General features: G+C 41.3%; 1 protein-coding gene across 5 annotated transcripts in view; it reads left to right on the top strand.

Moving 5' to 3' along the window:
* The window catches only part of TPD52L1 (TPD52 like 1), a 98200-nt gene that overhangs the window by 70088 nt on the left and 13345 nt on the right, over positions 1-14767 (top strand). For all 5 annotated transcript variants that reach the window (XM_036872020.1, XM_036872018.1, XM_036872017.1 and 2 more), the window contains exons 3-4: positions 691-839; positions 14214-14315. In XM_036872020.1, coding sequence (XP_036727915.1) covers positions 691-839; positions 14214-14315 — 251 coding nt within the window. The remainder of the gene's footprint in view (positions 1-690; positions 840-14213; positions 14316-14767) is intronic.

Here is a 14767-nt window from a genome sequence, read left to right as displayed (position 1 = left end):
TAGAAAAGTTTTGGAGGTGATGATTTCTTCACTATGTTGATTAAGGCGATGACTTCACAGGAGTATACATATATCAAAACTTACAGATTGGACACTTTACATGTGTACAGTTTATTGTATGTTAATTACATGTCAATTAAAATTGTTAACAAGAAAAATCAACACAAATCACTCCCTTGCATACATCCTCTCCTCCCTTGTTCATTCTCTCCTGAGGCACCACCTTGGCAAACCACAATGTATGCTAGGTGTGGTTGGCAAAAAATAAACAACACTGACTAATAACACTTTAAAAGAAGTTGTTAGGCATAGACTACAAAACCAGTCTTTTGTTCAAAAATTATATCTATGTATAATTTTAGGAAAACGTTTGGACGATTAGAAACCAAAAAAATTAAGCAGTGGCTATTTCCTAGTAGATTACACATGATTTTTATTTTCTTTATATTTTGCTGTATGAGTGAATTTTTTACAAGGAGTAGTGATTTCTTTTAGAATCATTAAAGCTAAAAAAAATCTACTTTCATTTTTAAATATTAGACTGTCTTCTCTACAGGATGTGTTTGCTAAGGCCATGCACCGGGCTATGTAAACAAGAGGGCGCAGAGGCTGCTTTGGAGCACCAAGGGCACCCGTGTGTGTTTCAGCTGGTCTGACCTCTTTCCCCACCATTTTCCCTCCTACCTGTAGCTAGAAGATGAAATTACAACATTACGACAAGTTTTATCAGCGAAAGAAAGGCGCCTGGTTGAGATAAAACAAAAACTCGGCATGAACTTGATGAATGAATTAAAACAGAACTTCAGCAGAAGCTGGCATGATGTGCAGACTACTACTGCGTAAGTATACGTTTTTCTTAAAAATAAATCACTCAGCCTGCTGTCTTGCCTCTTCAGTTTTTTTTCCCATGAGGCTGATTTCATACTGGTGGCTAGGGAAAAATATTTTCTCCAGAAGTAAAATAAGGAAATATGAATAATCATTAATATGTTGCATGATGCAGACTCTATAAAGTAGCTTCATGAAATAAAACTTTGTTCACCAACACTGTTTTCACTCAGACTACTTTTATGGAGTTGTACAGTTTAAAGTTCTTTCTCTTCATTATATATATATATTTTTTTAACATTTGTTAAATATATACTTTTTCCTTATGTTTTCTCATAAAATTCTAAATCCTCAGAATACTTGGCATTCACTGCATATTTTGAGTTACTATCAAAAATGGTTGACAGCTTTAAAAACTGTACAGACTTTTTGTCCATTTACGTGAAAAGAAAAGCTTGTACCTCTCATGTTTGGGGGTGTGCTTTTATCCCCACTACTCTAGGGAATGTTAGAACTGGGTTAAGGCCACATGAAATAATAGAATATATTGGTTTCTGCCCCCGGTTTCTGGCACAGAGCTCCCAAAACGCTTATAATTTCCTACGTGATAAGAGCACCAGGAGCATCTTTTGTTCTAACATTTGCATTTTTTTAAGCATTATTCATTTTTAATTAATTAATTTATTTATTTATTTTTGGCTGTGTTGGGTCTTCGTTTCTGTGCGAGGGCTTTCTCTAGTTGTGGCAAGCGGGGGCCACTCTTCATCGCGGTGCGCGGGCCTCTCACTGTCGCGGCCTCTCTCGTTGCGGAGCACAGGCTCCAGACGCGCAGGCTCAGTAGTTGTGGCTCACGGACCCAGTTGCTCCGCGGCATGTGGGATCTTCCCAGACCAGGGCTCGAACCCGTGTCTCCTGCATTGGCAGGCAGATTCTCAACCACTGCGCCACCAGGGAAGCCCCCTGACATTTGCATTTTGACCCTGGTTCCTGACACAGAGTTCCTAGATCCCTTGGAATTTCCTGGGTGATAGCAGTATCCTTGGTTCTAATGAGGCGACTCTTGGTGGACTCCTGGATGAGGGCTGGTCACCAGAAAGACCAAGCCATGATTAGAAGGTTGGAACCGTCAGTCCCCCAGCCCCGTTCTCTAGAGAGGGAAAAGGAGCTGGAAGTGATCTGTCATGCCTACATGATGAAGCCTCCATAGAAATCTCCAGACTAAGGGGTTTGGAGGGCTTCAGGGTTGCTGAACACATGGAGGTGCCGGGAGGGTGGCGTACCGGGAGAGAGAATGGAAGCTCGGTACCCATCCCCACGTGCCTCTTCCATCTGGTTGTACATCTGTATCTTTCATCATATCATTTTTACAATAAATCGGTAACCTAGTAAGAAACCTGTTTTCCTGAGTTCTGTGAGCCACTCTAGCAAATTAATTGAACTCAAGGAGGAGGTTGTGGGAACCTCTGACTTATAGCCCCCTGGTCAGGAGCACTGGTGATGATCTGGACTTGCGATTGGCATCTGGAGTGAGGTGAGTGGGGAGCAGTCTTGTGGGACTGAGCCCTTAACCTGTGGGGTCTGACTCGATCTCCAGGTAGATAGTGTCAGAACTGAGTTAAATTGTAGGATGCCCAGCTGGTGTCACAGAATTGCTTGGTGTGTGGAAACCCCCCCCATAGCGGATATCAGAAGTATTGTGAGTCTGATAGTAATGTGAGAGTAAAGGAGAAACACAGGAGAAGCAAGTTTTTCTTACTTAGACCAACAGAAATGTTTTCAGCTTTGCCATTATCTTCATGTCTGATATTAGGCAAGGTACAGAATAGGTTTGGGTATTCTACAATCATGCTTTCATGGGGTTACTTTTTAAATTACGTGAAATATTTAACTATTGTGGTACGTCTCTAATGATTTAAAATATTTTGCTTACCAGGGGGTCTTGTGCCAAAGCGAAGAAGGTGCCCGCATCATAATGTGATTGTTCTTCCTTTTGTGTGTTGGGAGCTGGGGGCCGATGGAGAAACCACAGAGGCTTCCTATCCCTTGACCCCAGATTCCACCATCAAGAAATTTTTGTCTTTGTGTTATGCATTTTCTTCCCTAGTATTACTCCTTGGAAGGTAAAGATATTACATTGCTAGTATCTAAGTGGGAAACAATTTTTCTCTTTGCTGGTACATTTCTCCCAGGCATAGAGGGGCCTGGTAGTAAGAAAAGGTACCCATGATGGACAGCAATTATTTCAGTTTGGCAGGGGGCTAACTTTGCCTGCTGGTTACTGAGAACTAAGATCTAAGACCTTAGTGAAGATGCCCTTTGCATGAGGAGTTAGATCTAAGAGGAGCCTGATGTCTCCACACTGTGGTTCCCTTAGTTTCCATGTAAAGGGGAATATTCTCTCCAGCTCTAAGCACCTAGCAATTCTATCTGCATCTGTGCGTGTGCACCCCATGGGCTCATCCAGAAAGGGTCAGGACACAGTCCAGAGCAGGGCAGGATGGAGCCAGGAAGCCCATCAGTGTCTCTCCAGAGGTTAACCAACCTTCCCCAACATGATGATTATGGAAGAAGATAAGAAACTACACACTGATGTTTATCAATTTAAAATATATATATCGCCAACACCGTATGAACAATCTCCTGAAAATTCAGGATAGCTAGATTTTAGGCACTAAATTAGATGAGCTTATCTGTCAGTAGTTTTGCTTTTTGTCTTTGCACTTTGGTGACCTATACCAATTAATGGCCCTGATAGGGTGAGGCCGAGCCATCTCTAATTCCCTGGGTCTGGTGACCTCTGTATTTAATCCAGGTCTGGGGTTTCTTGTCACTTCATCTGAACTTCCTTCTGGGGTGTCAGAACCAGGCAGGATCTTTCTGCTTGGGCTCCCTGACCACACCGCAAGGATAAGAGAACCCAATGGAGGGAGGGCAATTCTGGCTCTTCTGTTGCTGAGAGGAGGGAGGGAGTAGGGAATATCTGAGCAGAGGGTGTGGCCAGTTTGTTCTGGGTCTGCCAGGGCAGGCGGCGGGGGGAGTGAGGGGAATGGGTCATGGTTTCCTGAGACATGGACTTAGAGCAGGCAAGTTCAAGGAAGACTTGTAGCCTCTTTGCGCACTGGAGAATATATAGTTTCTGGTTTTCCCATGTTTGAAAAAACCAGTTGCTTTTATAGTCAGGCAGTACACTTAGTATCAAGCTTTTTGTTGAATGAGTAGAACAGATTTATTACCTGGGGTTATCGAGTTTTAAGTCGTGGTCAGGAAAATAGAGTTTTGTTTTTGTTTATTTTACAAGTTTTTACAAGTAACCGGTTAAAAGCTAAGTGTGACAGGGTTGTAACAGCGAATCCAGGGTATTGTAGGGGACGTAAAGCAGGGGATGGAACCTTGCCTGGTGTCTCAGGGAAGCTTTTTTGAGTAAGATGTTTAAGCAGAACTCTGAAGGACGATTTGGAGTTTAATCGGGCCACGGGGGGCAGGAGGAGCGTCCTGGGGGAGGCACAGCTGGTTAAGGCTGGCAGAGAAGGCTCCTTCTCCTAAGGAGAATCCGTCCAATTGCTTAGTCTTGTTGAGATGGTGGGGAGAAGGGGCCGGGGCTTGTGGCATCTGTTTATAACAGAGTTATTCTTTATCCACAGGCAATAGAAAGCTGTTAGGGGGGTCCTGACAGTTTGTTTACTCAACAAGTGTTAGTGAGTGTCTGCTATTAGGCATTATTACCCAGGGGCTAATCTAAGCCCTCAGGATACAGGATTCAACAAGATGGACAAAGTTTCTAATCTCTGTGAGTGTTGGAAGGGAAAAGGGCAGGAAACGAGCAGCAAACAAATGAGGATCTGTCGGGATGCTATGATGAAGACCGCATAGGTTGAGGTACTAGAGAGTGACTCGCGGGAGAGGGTGGAAGCTGCTTTGATGGGTCCCTGACAGGGGAAGCCTGTCCTGGGAGGTTTCTTTGAGCTGAGACCTGAATGACAGAAAGATATGATCTTGTGAGGATCTGGGGAAGAGCTTTCAGGCTGAGGAAAAAATTGCCACAAGGACACTGAGGCAAGACCTGGCTTTACACGTTTCAGGAAGCAGAGGAAAGGGCTGTGTCTGGAGTGTAGTGAGAGGAGCTTCAGGTCCGAGCCTCTGGGGCCTCCCAGGCCAAGGGGAGGAGTGAGGAGTTTATTCCAAGAGCTTTGGATGCCGTTGGAGAATTTGCAGCAGGAAGTGACTTGTTCTAATTCACCTTTTAAAAAGAACATTCTGGTTAGTTTGTGTAATATAGATTGTGAAGAGGCAGGAATGGAAACCAGAAAATCATTTATAAGACTGTTGCAGTGGCCCGGGTTGTCGTGATGGAGAGTCATGAGCAGAGAGGGGACAGGATCTGTAGGTCGACCCAATGGGACTTCGCACTGATTTGGAGGTGGGGTGGGCGGTGAGGGAAATAGAGGGATCAAGTGTGACCTGAGGTCTCTGACTTGGGCTCCTGGGTGAATACTGAGACTGGTTACAGCAGTGGGGGTTTAGCACTGTAGTTAAGCTGGTGGGCTGTGGACACCAACCAACTGCCTGGTTTGAAATCTGGGTCCCCTGCCTCCATGAAGTGAGATCATATTAGTACCGATCGTAGGTAGTGAGGATTCAATGAGCGCAGAACCGTGTCTGACACTCTGTAGGCCTGTTTGCTGTTCTAGGAAACAGGTCTGGTGGGGACACCCAAGAATTCTGTTCTGGCCATGCGCAGTCTGAGACATCCAGTAGATAAACAAGTTTATATATTGAGAGGGCAACTCGGAGGAAAAGTCAGGGATGGAAATGGACATTTGAGAGTCATCTACATATTGATGCATTGAAAGCTGCAGACCTAGATGAGATTTCCTCAGAGATGAGTTAATAAATACAGATGATCATGGACTCACTAACCTTTAGGAATGATGTGAACTTTGCTTTGTAAAGAAGAAAAAATCTCTTTCTTAAGAGGGAGGCATGAGTCTATCAGCAACATAATTTCTGGAGAGCATCTTTTTCCCACCATTTTTTCTTGGCTGCTGAGGGAAAGGGAAAAGTCTTAATCATATGTTGGGGGGAGGGGGGCAGACAGAAAAGCAGAATCTATTTTTCCCCTGAATATTTAAATCCCTGCTATTAGCGTCCATGATACCCATTCTAGAACAATATCTATACCTCATACAATGAAATTTTGATATGGGGGAATGATGAACTGGGGTAAGGTTCGATTGGAGAGAATTAGATTTCAAAGCACTAAAATGAATTTCAGCTGTCAGAGTATTGCAGGTATCCCAGAGGCAATACTTTGCATACTGATTAAGCAATCATGACCTATTTAGTTTGATTTATAATGAAAAGAAAATCTGTGACATGTTAATGAAAGATCTTGGCATATTTTAGTCTGTGGTAGGATTCAAATTGGAATAGGACCAGATGAGCAGGAATAACTACACCGCAGACTAAAATTATCTCCTTTATAGAAAGATAACCATACAGTAGTAGGTCAAGAGGTCATCTGTGTCCCTGGGTTTGTCGTTGCTGTTGTTTTTGTCATAGTTTTTTATTTGCCTTGATTTCAGAGAATCTAAGAACACTCACAAAAAATTCCCCCCAGCCTCATCCTGAAGCTTTTTAATGTTTTTAGGCTTCAAGGAAGCATGGGGGAGGTGGGCGGCTTTGGGGTGAAGAGGTGGGGAGACCACTGGAGGAGAAATTGAATCTCTTCTGGAAATAGAAGGAAAAGGAATTTGGAAACTTGATGTCGTGGTGGGCTATTACAACTGATATGCTTCATTTTAGTGAGTGTTCAGCCTTTGCTAACCAGTGAAATTGCCCACCAATAAACACTGAGTTGTATCGTAGAACAAATGGTAGGTCTACAAAGGGGAGAAGGTTGTGGAATGGAATTTAAACCATTCCATCTTTTCGGAAAGCTTCATAACTTCATCCTATATACAGAGGAGTAAAACTCTAACATTCAGCATTAAAAAAAAATGCACAGTGCTTGAAAATTGAAGCTCAGTTTATGATTTATTTACTCTTTGCTTTTGTGCTTCTAAGACTTCCAGCTTATTATGGTCAGTAAAGATTATGGACTCACTTTCACTCCTCTTTTTATGAGGAGCCAGTTGTGGCACCATTGGGTTCAGAAGTGCCAGTGAAGATTAAAGATCTAATTTAAAAAGACCACGTAGCACATCTCTCACATGGTCGTTCATTCTTCTTACCTTTCGGCTTTCATCTTATCACACAAGGCAGGAAGTAGGTTCTACTTTTCTAGATTCAAGTGGTAAATCTATGTTTTGATAGTGTGTTTAGGGAAGCTTTGGAAGAAAAGAAGCCTAAATAGTTTTTGTGTCTTTGGTGAAATGCTGCATATGCAACTGTTCAAGTAACGCTCTCTTTTAAATTCTATAATGGAAAACAGACTTGGGCTATAAGATATCTTCTTGTAAAAAGACTGTTGAATTTAAAACTTTTTCTTCTATCCGTATGTAGAAAAATGCTTTAAGTCAGAACATGTTAGAAGATGACACGCTTTCTCCTTTTGATTATTAACACTGACTTTCAAATCTGTTAAGACATGAAGAGGAATCTGCATGAAAAGTCAACAGAATGCCTTTTATTTGGCTTGCAGAGAACCTTACCCCACACTACTGAAGAGCCCCTTGTCGGTGTGCTGGCCAAACAGCTCACCTGTTCTAGCAGTTAAATGCTACCCATTCCTTAAAGATGTGCGCACACACACACACACACACACACACACACACACACACACACGAATGCAATGGAATATTATTCAGCCATGAGAAAGAAGGAAATCCTGCTGTTTGCGACAACATGGATGAACCTTGAGGGCATTATCCTAAGTGAAGTAAGTCAGAGAAGGACAGATACTGCATTGGTATCACTTATATGTGGAATCTAAAAAAAAATCAAACTCTTGGAAACAGAGTTCAAGGGTGGTTGCTAGAGGTGGGCGTATGGGTGAAATAGGGAGAGGTTGGTAAGAGTACATACTTTCAGTTATAAGATGAATAAGGTCTGAGGATCTAATGTATAATATCATGACTATAGTTGGTAACACTGTATTGTATAATTGAAATTTGCTAAGAGAGTAGAACTTAAATGTTCTCATCTACACACACACACACACACACACACACACACACATATATGTATGTGAGGTGATGGATATGTTAATTTACTAGATGGAAAAGAGTCCTTTCACAGTGTATATGTATATCAAATCCAATATCTCACAATTTTGTTTTGTCAGTTATACCTCAGTAAAGCTGGACGGGGGGAAGCTATCCATTCCAGCCAAACTGAATCTCTGAAAAGTAAAGCCTATTTTTCTGTTGACTTTCATTGGAAAAGAGGAAGATTACTTGTACTCAAAACAAGTAAACAAAATGCATCTTCAGTGAGTTAACGCATACAAAGTGCTTAAAAAATGTGAGCTGCCATTTGCTTATCACAGTTAAACTTTTGCCAAAGAAAGGTTCAACACTGGACCATATTCGAGCCTTGTTGGGAAGTGCAGTTCCTCCAAAGCTACTGTTTGCTGGATTGCTTTAGAGCACGCAAGGAAGAATTGCCCTCACTCACCTTAAGATCACTGTGGCTCTTCTCCAGAGTTAGAAACTTCGCACCGCCAAGTCCTGACTCTGCACCTGTAGCTGAAGCTGGGGCATCCCAGCCTCCAGAGTCCAGAGGAAACTCACGTGACTCTTGCTCTAGTTGATTCAGGCACTGGGGATACAGTGATGATGAACAAGACGTGGTTCTGCCCTCAGGAAGTTCAGGCGAGTCCCAGAGAGAGGTTTAAAAACCGTAATTGCAGCACATTGGGAGGACGTTTGCAAAGAGCTGTGCAGAGGGGATTATGGGAACCCTGAGGAGAGGCACCCAACACAGACTTCTTGAAGCAAATACTCCCAGTTTTCTTGCCTCCCAGTGCACAATTGACAGAAACCTGAGGATATCTTTTTTCTTTTTAATAAATTTATTTATTTATTTATTTATGGCTGCGTTGGGTCTTCGTTGCTGCACGCGGGCTTTCTATAGTTGCGGCGAGCGGGGGCTACTCTTCGTTGCGGTGCGCGGGCTTCTCATTGCGGTGGCTTCTCTTGCTGCGGAGCATGGGGTCTAGGAGCATGGGCTTCAGTACTTGTGGCACACAGGCTCAGTAGTTGTGGCTCGCGGGCTCTAGGACGCAGGCCCAGTAGTTGTGGTGCACGGGCTTAGTTGCTCCGCGGCATGTGGGATCTTCCCAGACCAGGGCTCGAGCCCGTGTCCCCTGCATTGTCAGGCGGATTCTTAACCGCTGCGCCACCAGGGAAGTCCCTGAGGATATCTTAACACTTGATTTTTATTTAAGAAAAATGTGTTAGTTGTCCGCTCTATCAATTATGGAACTCAGCAATGGTATAATTTATATTTAGCTTAAAATAAGAGATGCTAGTAATGTAAAATGCTAAATACCACTTCCATTTAAATTATAAGGTTGTCAAGTGAATCAGAATGCTAGTATTTAAATTGTTTTTCATTATTTGAATACTATTGAACATAATTTTATGTGATAGAGTTGAAAAAACAGTTTTCAGTATTAGTAGTACAAACTATGTACAGGATTTCATGGCACAATAAAGGGAGTAAAATGCAAATACACTGACTTCCTTGGGGGTTATCTGTGGCCTGACAGAAGAGCGTTTTTTCAAGACACAGGCTCCTAGCCTCTGGATGAGGATGTATATTACTTATTCAGTTTTAAGATCAAGCCCAATTAGGATGCACCATAAGGTACAGGGTCTGTGCAGTGCACAACTCCAGAGGGACCCTTCACTTAGGCTGTAATGTGTGTGGTACTCCTTGGAGCTTTTAAATGCTCTGAGCCTGCTGACCTATTTCTCATGGAGTCCCTAGTTATTTTGTTCGTGGAGCTCACTTCCCCATGTATAACCCTCTCTCATTGCCTAACCCCTAGAAATCTCTTGTCCTCAATTATTGGTCTCTAAGTAATGTATATAAGGACTACTAATTGTTTTCAAGGAATGTAGTGGTTTGCCTAGGGGAAGAGGTCTAAAAGTGTGCGTAGAAAATGTGCATCTTAAAATTTCTTGAAATATAGTATTATTATTTCTCTCCACAAACACTGGAGTTGATCTAATTCACCCTTGTCATCTCCTAGGCAACAAGACACTCTGATGGAAGGCAGGCACACTGCCTACTCTAACCCTACCTCTGTCATTAAAGGGTCACTCAGCTCTTCTGGGCCTCAGTTTCATCATCTGTAGTCTTAAGGGATCGGGCTCTAGTGCCTTTCAGATTTAACATTTTATAATTCCCAGAAATAAAGAGTTAACAGTCCCTAAAATCTTTAACACTCCATTGAGCTATCCATATGGTTGAATTTTAACTTTGAAATTTCACATAGATATAGAGATGCATTTTTCATGGTGAGGACTTAAATGTCCCTAATACCTCACTAAAGTAGTCAGATGCCTGTAAACACCTGTCTCACATTTTGATACAGAAGCGTGTTTAAAACATAATGTGCTAACACTTATTGCTTACTATATGTAGAGTCACCCCTAGGTATCTGCGGGCGGTTTGTCCCAGGACCCATGCAGATACCAAAATCCATGGATGCTCAAGTCCCTTATATAAAATGGTGTAGTATTTGCATATGACCTATACGCATCCTCCCATACGCGTGAAATCATCTCTAGATTACTTATAAAACCTAATGCAGTGTAAATAGATCTAAATACAGTGTAAATGCTATGGAAATAGTTACCCACAGATGGCAAATTCAAGTTTTGCTTTTTAGAACTTCCTGGAATTTTTTTCCTGAATATTTTCCATCTGTGGTTGGTTGAATGCGCAGATGCAGAACCCACAGATGCGGCGGGCTAACTGTACTTCTCCCTGACTAGCTATTTTTAAATGAAGCCATTAAATTTAGAATGTCTCACACACACACACACACACACACACACACAAAGTGTTCAAAAGTCACTTCTTACCTCAAAATTCAAAGCATTCTCAAATATATAAAAGTTCAACTATGTGGAAAGTTTACAAGTAAATTAAATATTTGCTTTAATTGCAAGAAATTCCTGAAAGAAATGCAGGACCAACACAAGAAGGAATTCTCTAACTGGTACCCAGTCCCAACCTCATGCAAAGACCACAGTGTGGCAGAGTAATTTTTTACTTTTCCCTTGAGTCACCTTTCAGGCCTTACAGAGGCAGTACTGGGTGGATACCCGATTGACTGTCTTCTCTTGGCCTTCCTCGATTCCCTCTTCTGTGCCCATTTCCCCCCAGAACCCAACTCTGTTCCTCTGACATTCACTTGGCCAAGACCCCAGGTGAGTGATGATGGTGAATTGAACTAAGGCAGAGACCAGTAGAGGTGGTGAGACAGTAGACAGATTCTAGATCTATTTGGAAGGTTGAACTAGCAGGGTCTCTTGATGGGTTGGCTATGGAGTGTGAAAGGAGTAGAAGGGAAAAGATACAAAGTCTTCTCTTTGGGTTATTTAATGGATTACTCTATTTCCTCACCAATATGCCTGAGAAACTTTTGCATAGGGAAAAGTTTTTCTTGCTAATTAGAATTGAGCCTAATTCTAAATTCCAGCCCATAGTGCAAGACCATGTTTCATCTGTGTATAATATAGTGTCTTCCTCACTTCCATCATGTATGGATTTCATGTTTTACAGGCCATTTTCCATAGATCTGATTTTTGGGGGTTTTTTGGGCCATGCTGTACAGCTTGTGGGATCTTAGTTCCCCAACCAGGGATCGAACCCGTGCCGTCGGCAGTGAAAGCACAGAATCGTAGCCACTGGACCGCCAGGGAGTTCCCTCTATAGATCTGATTTCATGGCCGGGTTACTACTTTGTGAAAACTTTGTCAGCATCCTAAAAATATAACTGGAATAGCATTCCACATTTTTCTTTGTTTACTTGTAAATAAATCCTTTTGTTTTTAAGGCTAAAACTACTACCTTTAAATCTTTGTTTTAAAGGCTATCTCTATGCCTAGTTAATCCAAGTGCCAGGACACTGCTTTGGGAACCTGTTTAGTAGCATGTTTCTTCTGAAGAATTCTCAGCATGTGCCATTTCAAGATCACACCTCCTGAATTCTTGTAATAATGATTGAGATTTTTATTTCTGGTCCACATTTAGTGCTATATTAACTGCCTTATCACTAATAAGAAGTTAGAGATTAATATTTTATTTTATGTGTAATCTGCCTGCAATTCCATGATTTCACATGATCAAAAATATTCTCCTGCCATAATTAAAACCTAACATCCTATAGTAAAATGTAAAAAGAAAGTTGTAATTTGAATAACTGATATTTTTGTAACTTGGCAGCGAACAAAATTAAGCAAACATTCTAAAAGCTGTTCCTTTCTTTCATCTTCCCACTTCTCATTTGCTGCTTGACCCAGAGCCGTCTGGGGTCCACCTCCCCTAATCACATACCTCTCCCCAGAGACACAAATTACCTCCCGTTCACCAAATTCTGCTTTGACCCTTATTCCTGTAGGTCTTTCCCTATTCCCTAGAAAATGTCTGTTTAGTAAATGAATATTTGGTTTGGTTTTATCATCTAGATAATACTTGATTTTTACACTTCCTGAAAAACAGGCATTGTGTAAATAAATAACATATGGTGCTGATAATATCAGACTCATTCCTTCCTGCTAACAAAAAAAGAATAATAGAATACCATGTTAATAAAGTGATTTCAGTCCCAAGGAAGACCAAGGAGCATGTTTTAAAGCATTTGTGTAGAGTCTGTTAGTATATTTAGGGCCGGATGATTTGTGGGAGGTGGAAGGGTGGGAGGGATGACGGAAGTTCCTATACAATGAATTTCACAGGACATAGTCTTCTTAGATGTACCATATGCATGCAAGTGTTCTAGGCTAAGCAAGGAGCTTTGGGGGAACTTACCTGGGAGCAGCATATATTGGAAGAAGATGGTATGTGCATTATAAGAATTAGTTTATAGTGGGAAGCAGCCACATAGCAGCCGCATAGCACAGGGAGATCAGCTCGGTGCTTTGTGACCACCTAGAGGGGTGGGATAGGGAGGGTGAGAGGGAGACACAAGAGGGAGGAGATATGGGGATATATGTATATGTAGAGCTGATTCACTTTGTTATACAGCAGAAACTAACACACCATTGTAAAGCAATTATACTCCAATAAAGATGTTAAAAAAAAAAGAATTAGTTTATTTTTTAAAAATCAGTTGAAAATTTTTTGGTTTGGTTTGTTTCAGTTTTATTGAGATATATTAAATTAAATATAATACATACAGCACTGTATAAGTTTAAGCTGTATAGCATAATGACTTGACTTACATATACTGTGAAATGATATACGAAATTTTCGGCTGATTTCTTTTTATTCCCTCAGGTTAGGTGCCTTTTGTTTTCTACTTTATTAATTAACGCTTAGAAATTTCCTAGCCCAGTGGATACACCACTGCCTTTCCTGTCACCATGCTCAAAACCTTAAGCCAATTTTTTCGTCTTGTTCCATTTGTCACTTATAACCTCCTGTCAAGTCCGTCCATTCTCTCTCTATAATCCATCACACTGCATTGTTCTTACTGCCATGACTCCCAGTTCACAGCCACAGAGGAGCTCTTTGATCATTGATTCATTCCCCTAGTATTTATTAAGTTTCCCCTGTATCCCTCTGCCACATACTGGGGACACAAAGATGAATGGCTTCCTTGCCCTCAGGGAGTCAGCCTTGTGGGGACATAGGCTTGTGAACAGATCATTGCAGTACTATATTCCTAAAACTGTTTTGAAAAAAGTAACTATATTATCTTAAGATTATGCACCCTTCTTATTCCCAGCTCTAAGTATTCGAAAATTAAGTAACTAGTTCTATTTTGCCATTTTATGGTTACTTTTACCCACATAAGCAGTAAAAGCTTAAATTTCCCTTTGAAATATACATTTTCTAATTTGTGTTACCGTCGATGGCTAGAGCTTTCGTCGTCACTTCTTAGAGTTAATACATCTCTTTAAGAATAACTCTCTACTCTCAGAGCAGTTCCACTCTTTGTGATTAAAGATCTGCGCATTCAGATCTGGACTTATATATGTATATTTTTCCTGAATTCAGATTTAATGGTCTGAGTTTCCCTCTGATGAGCGGCCACCAACCCATCCTCCCCGAACAATGAATAGAAACAATTACTTCTGTGGATCATCTTCCTAAATCTGTCTTGGAAAGGGAATTTTCAAAGTCAGGAGAGAGAAGTACGATGAATGTTTTATGGGAAATCATGATATCATTATCTTTCTCTGTTTTATTTTTTGTTTTATTTCTAGCTACAAGAAAACACATGAAACTCTGAGTCACGCAGGGCAGAAGGCAACTGCAGCTTTCAGCAACGTTGGGACGGCCATCAGCAAGAAGTTTGGAGACATGAGGTACTGTGGGAAAGAACCACGGGAATGGGGCTAAGCCTTTGGCTTTCCGAGAGAAGGGGAGCATTAGAGATATATATATCTATCTCAACTGGTCTTTCTAACACATTCTTTTTTTTTAAGTTGGATTAAAATTTTATGTGGCTGATAGTATTGGTGACTGAGATACATTTTTATATTGGGACATTTTCTGCCTGAAGGTCAGCTTAGTGGGCCTGGTCCCAGAGATGCGTTTTCCACTAGGACCCGACCTAGTAGAAATAGAAGATAGACGGTGCCTTTAATCACCAGTAATAAGGAGAGATTTCAAAAGAATGCAGCACACACTGAATTTTAATCACTGTAATTTAAACAATAAGTTAAAATATGCCTTCAGTGGAATATTCTCTGATAAACTATTCTTGGTTACATTTTTGTATATATTCCAACTAGTACATGTATTTTTTCTATGCTAA

This window comes from Balaenoptera musculus, chromosome 12, assembly GCF_009873245.2.
Source record: "Balaenoptera musculus isolate JJ_BM4_2016_0621 chromosome 12, mBalMus1.pri.v3, whole genome shotgun sequence".
Taxonomy (NCBI): domain Eukaryota; kingdom Metazoa; phylum Chordata; class Mammalia; order Artiodactyla; family Balaenopteridae; genus Balaenoptera; species Balaenoptera musculus.
The sequence above is the reverse complement of the archived record's forward strand: the minus strand, read 5'-3'. Positions and strand labels throughout refer to the sequence as shown.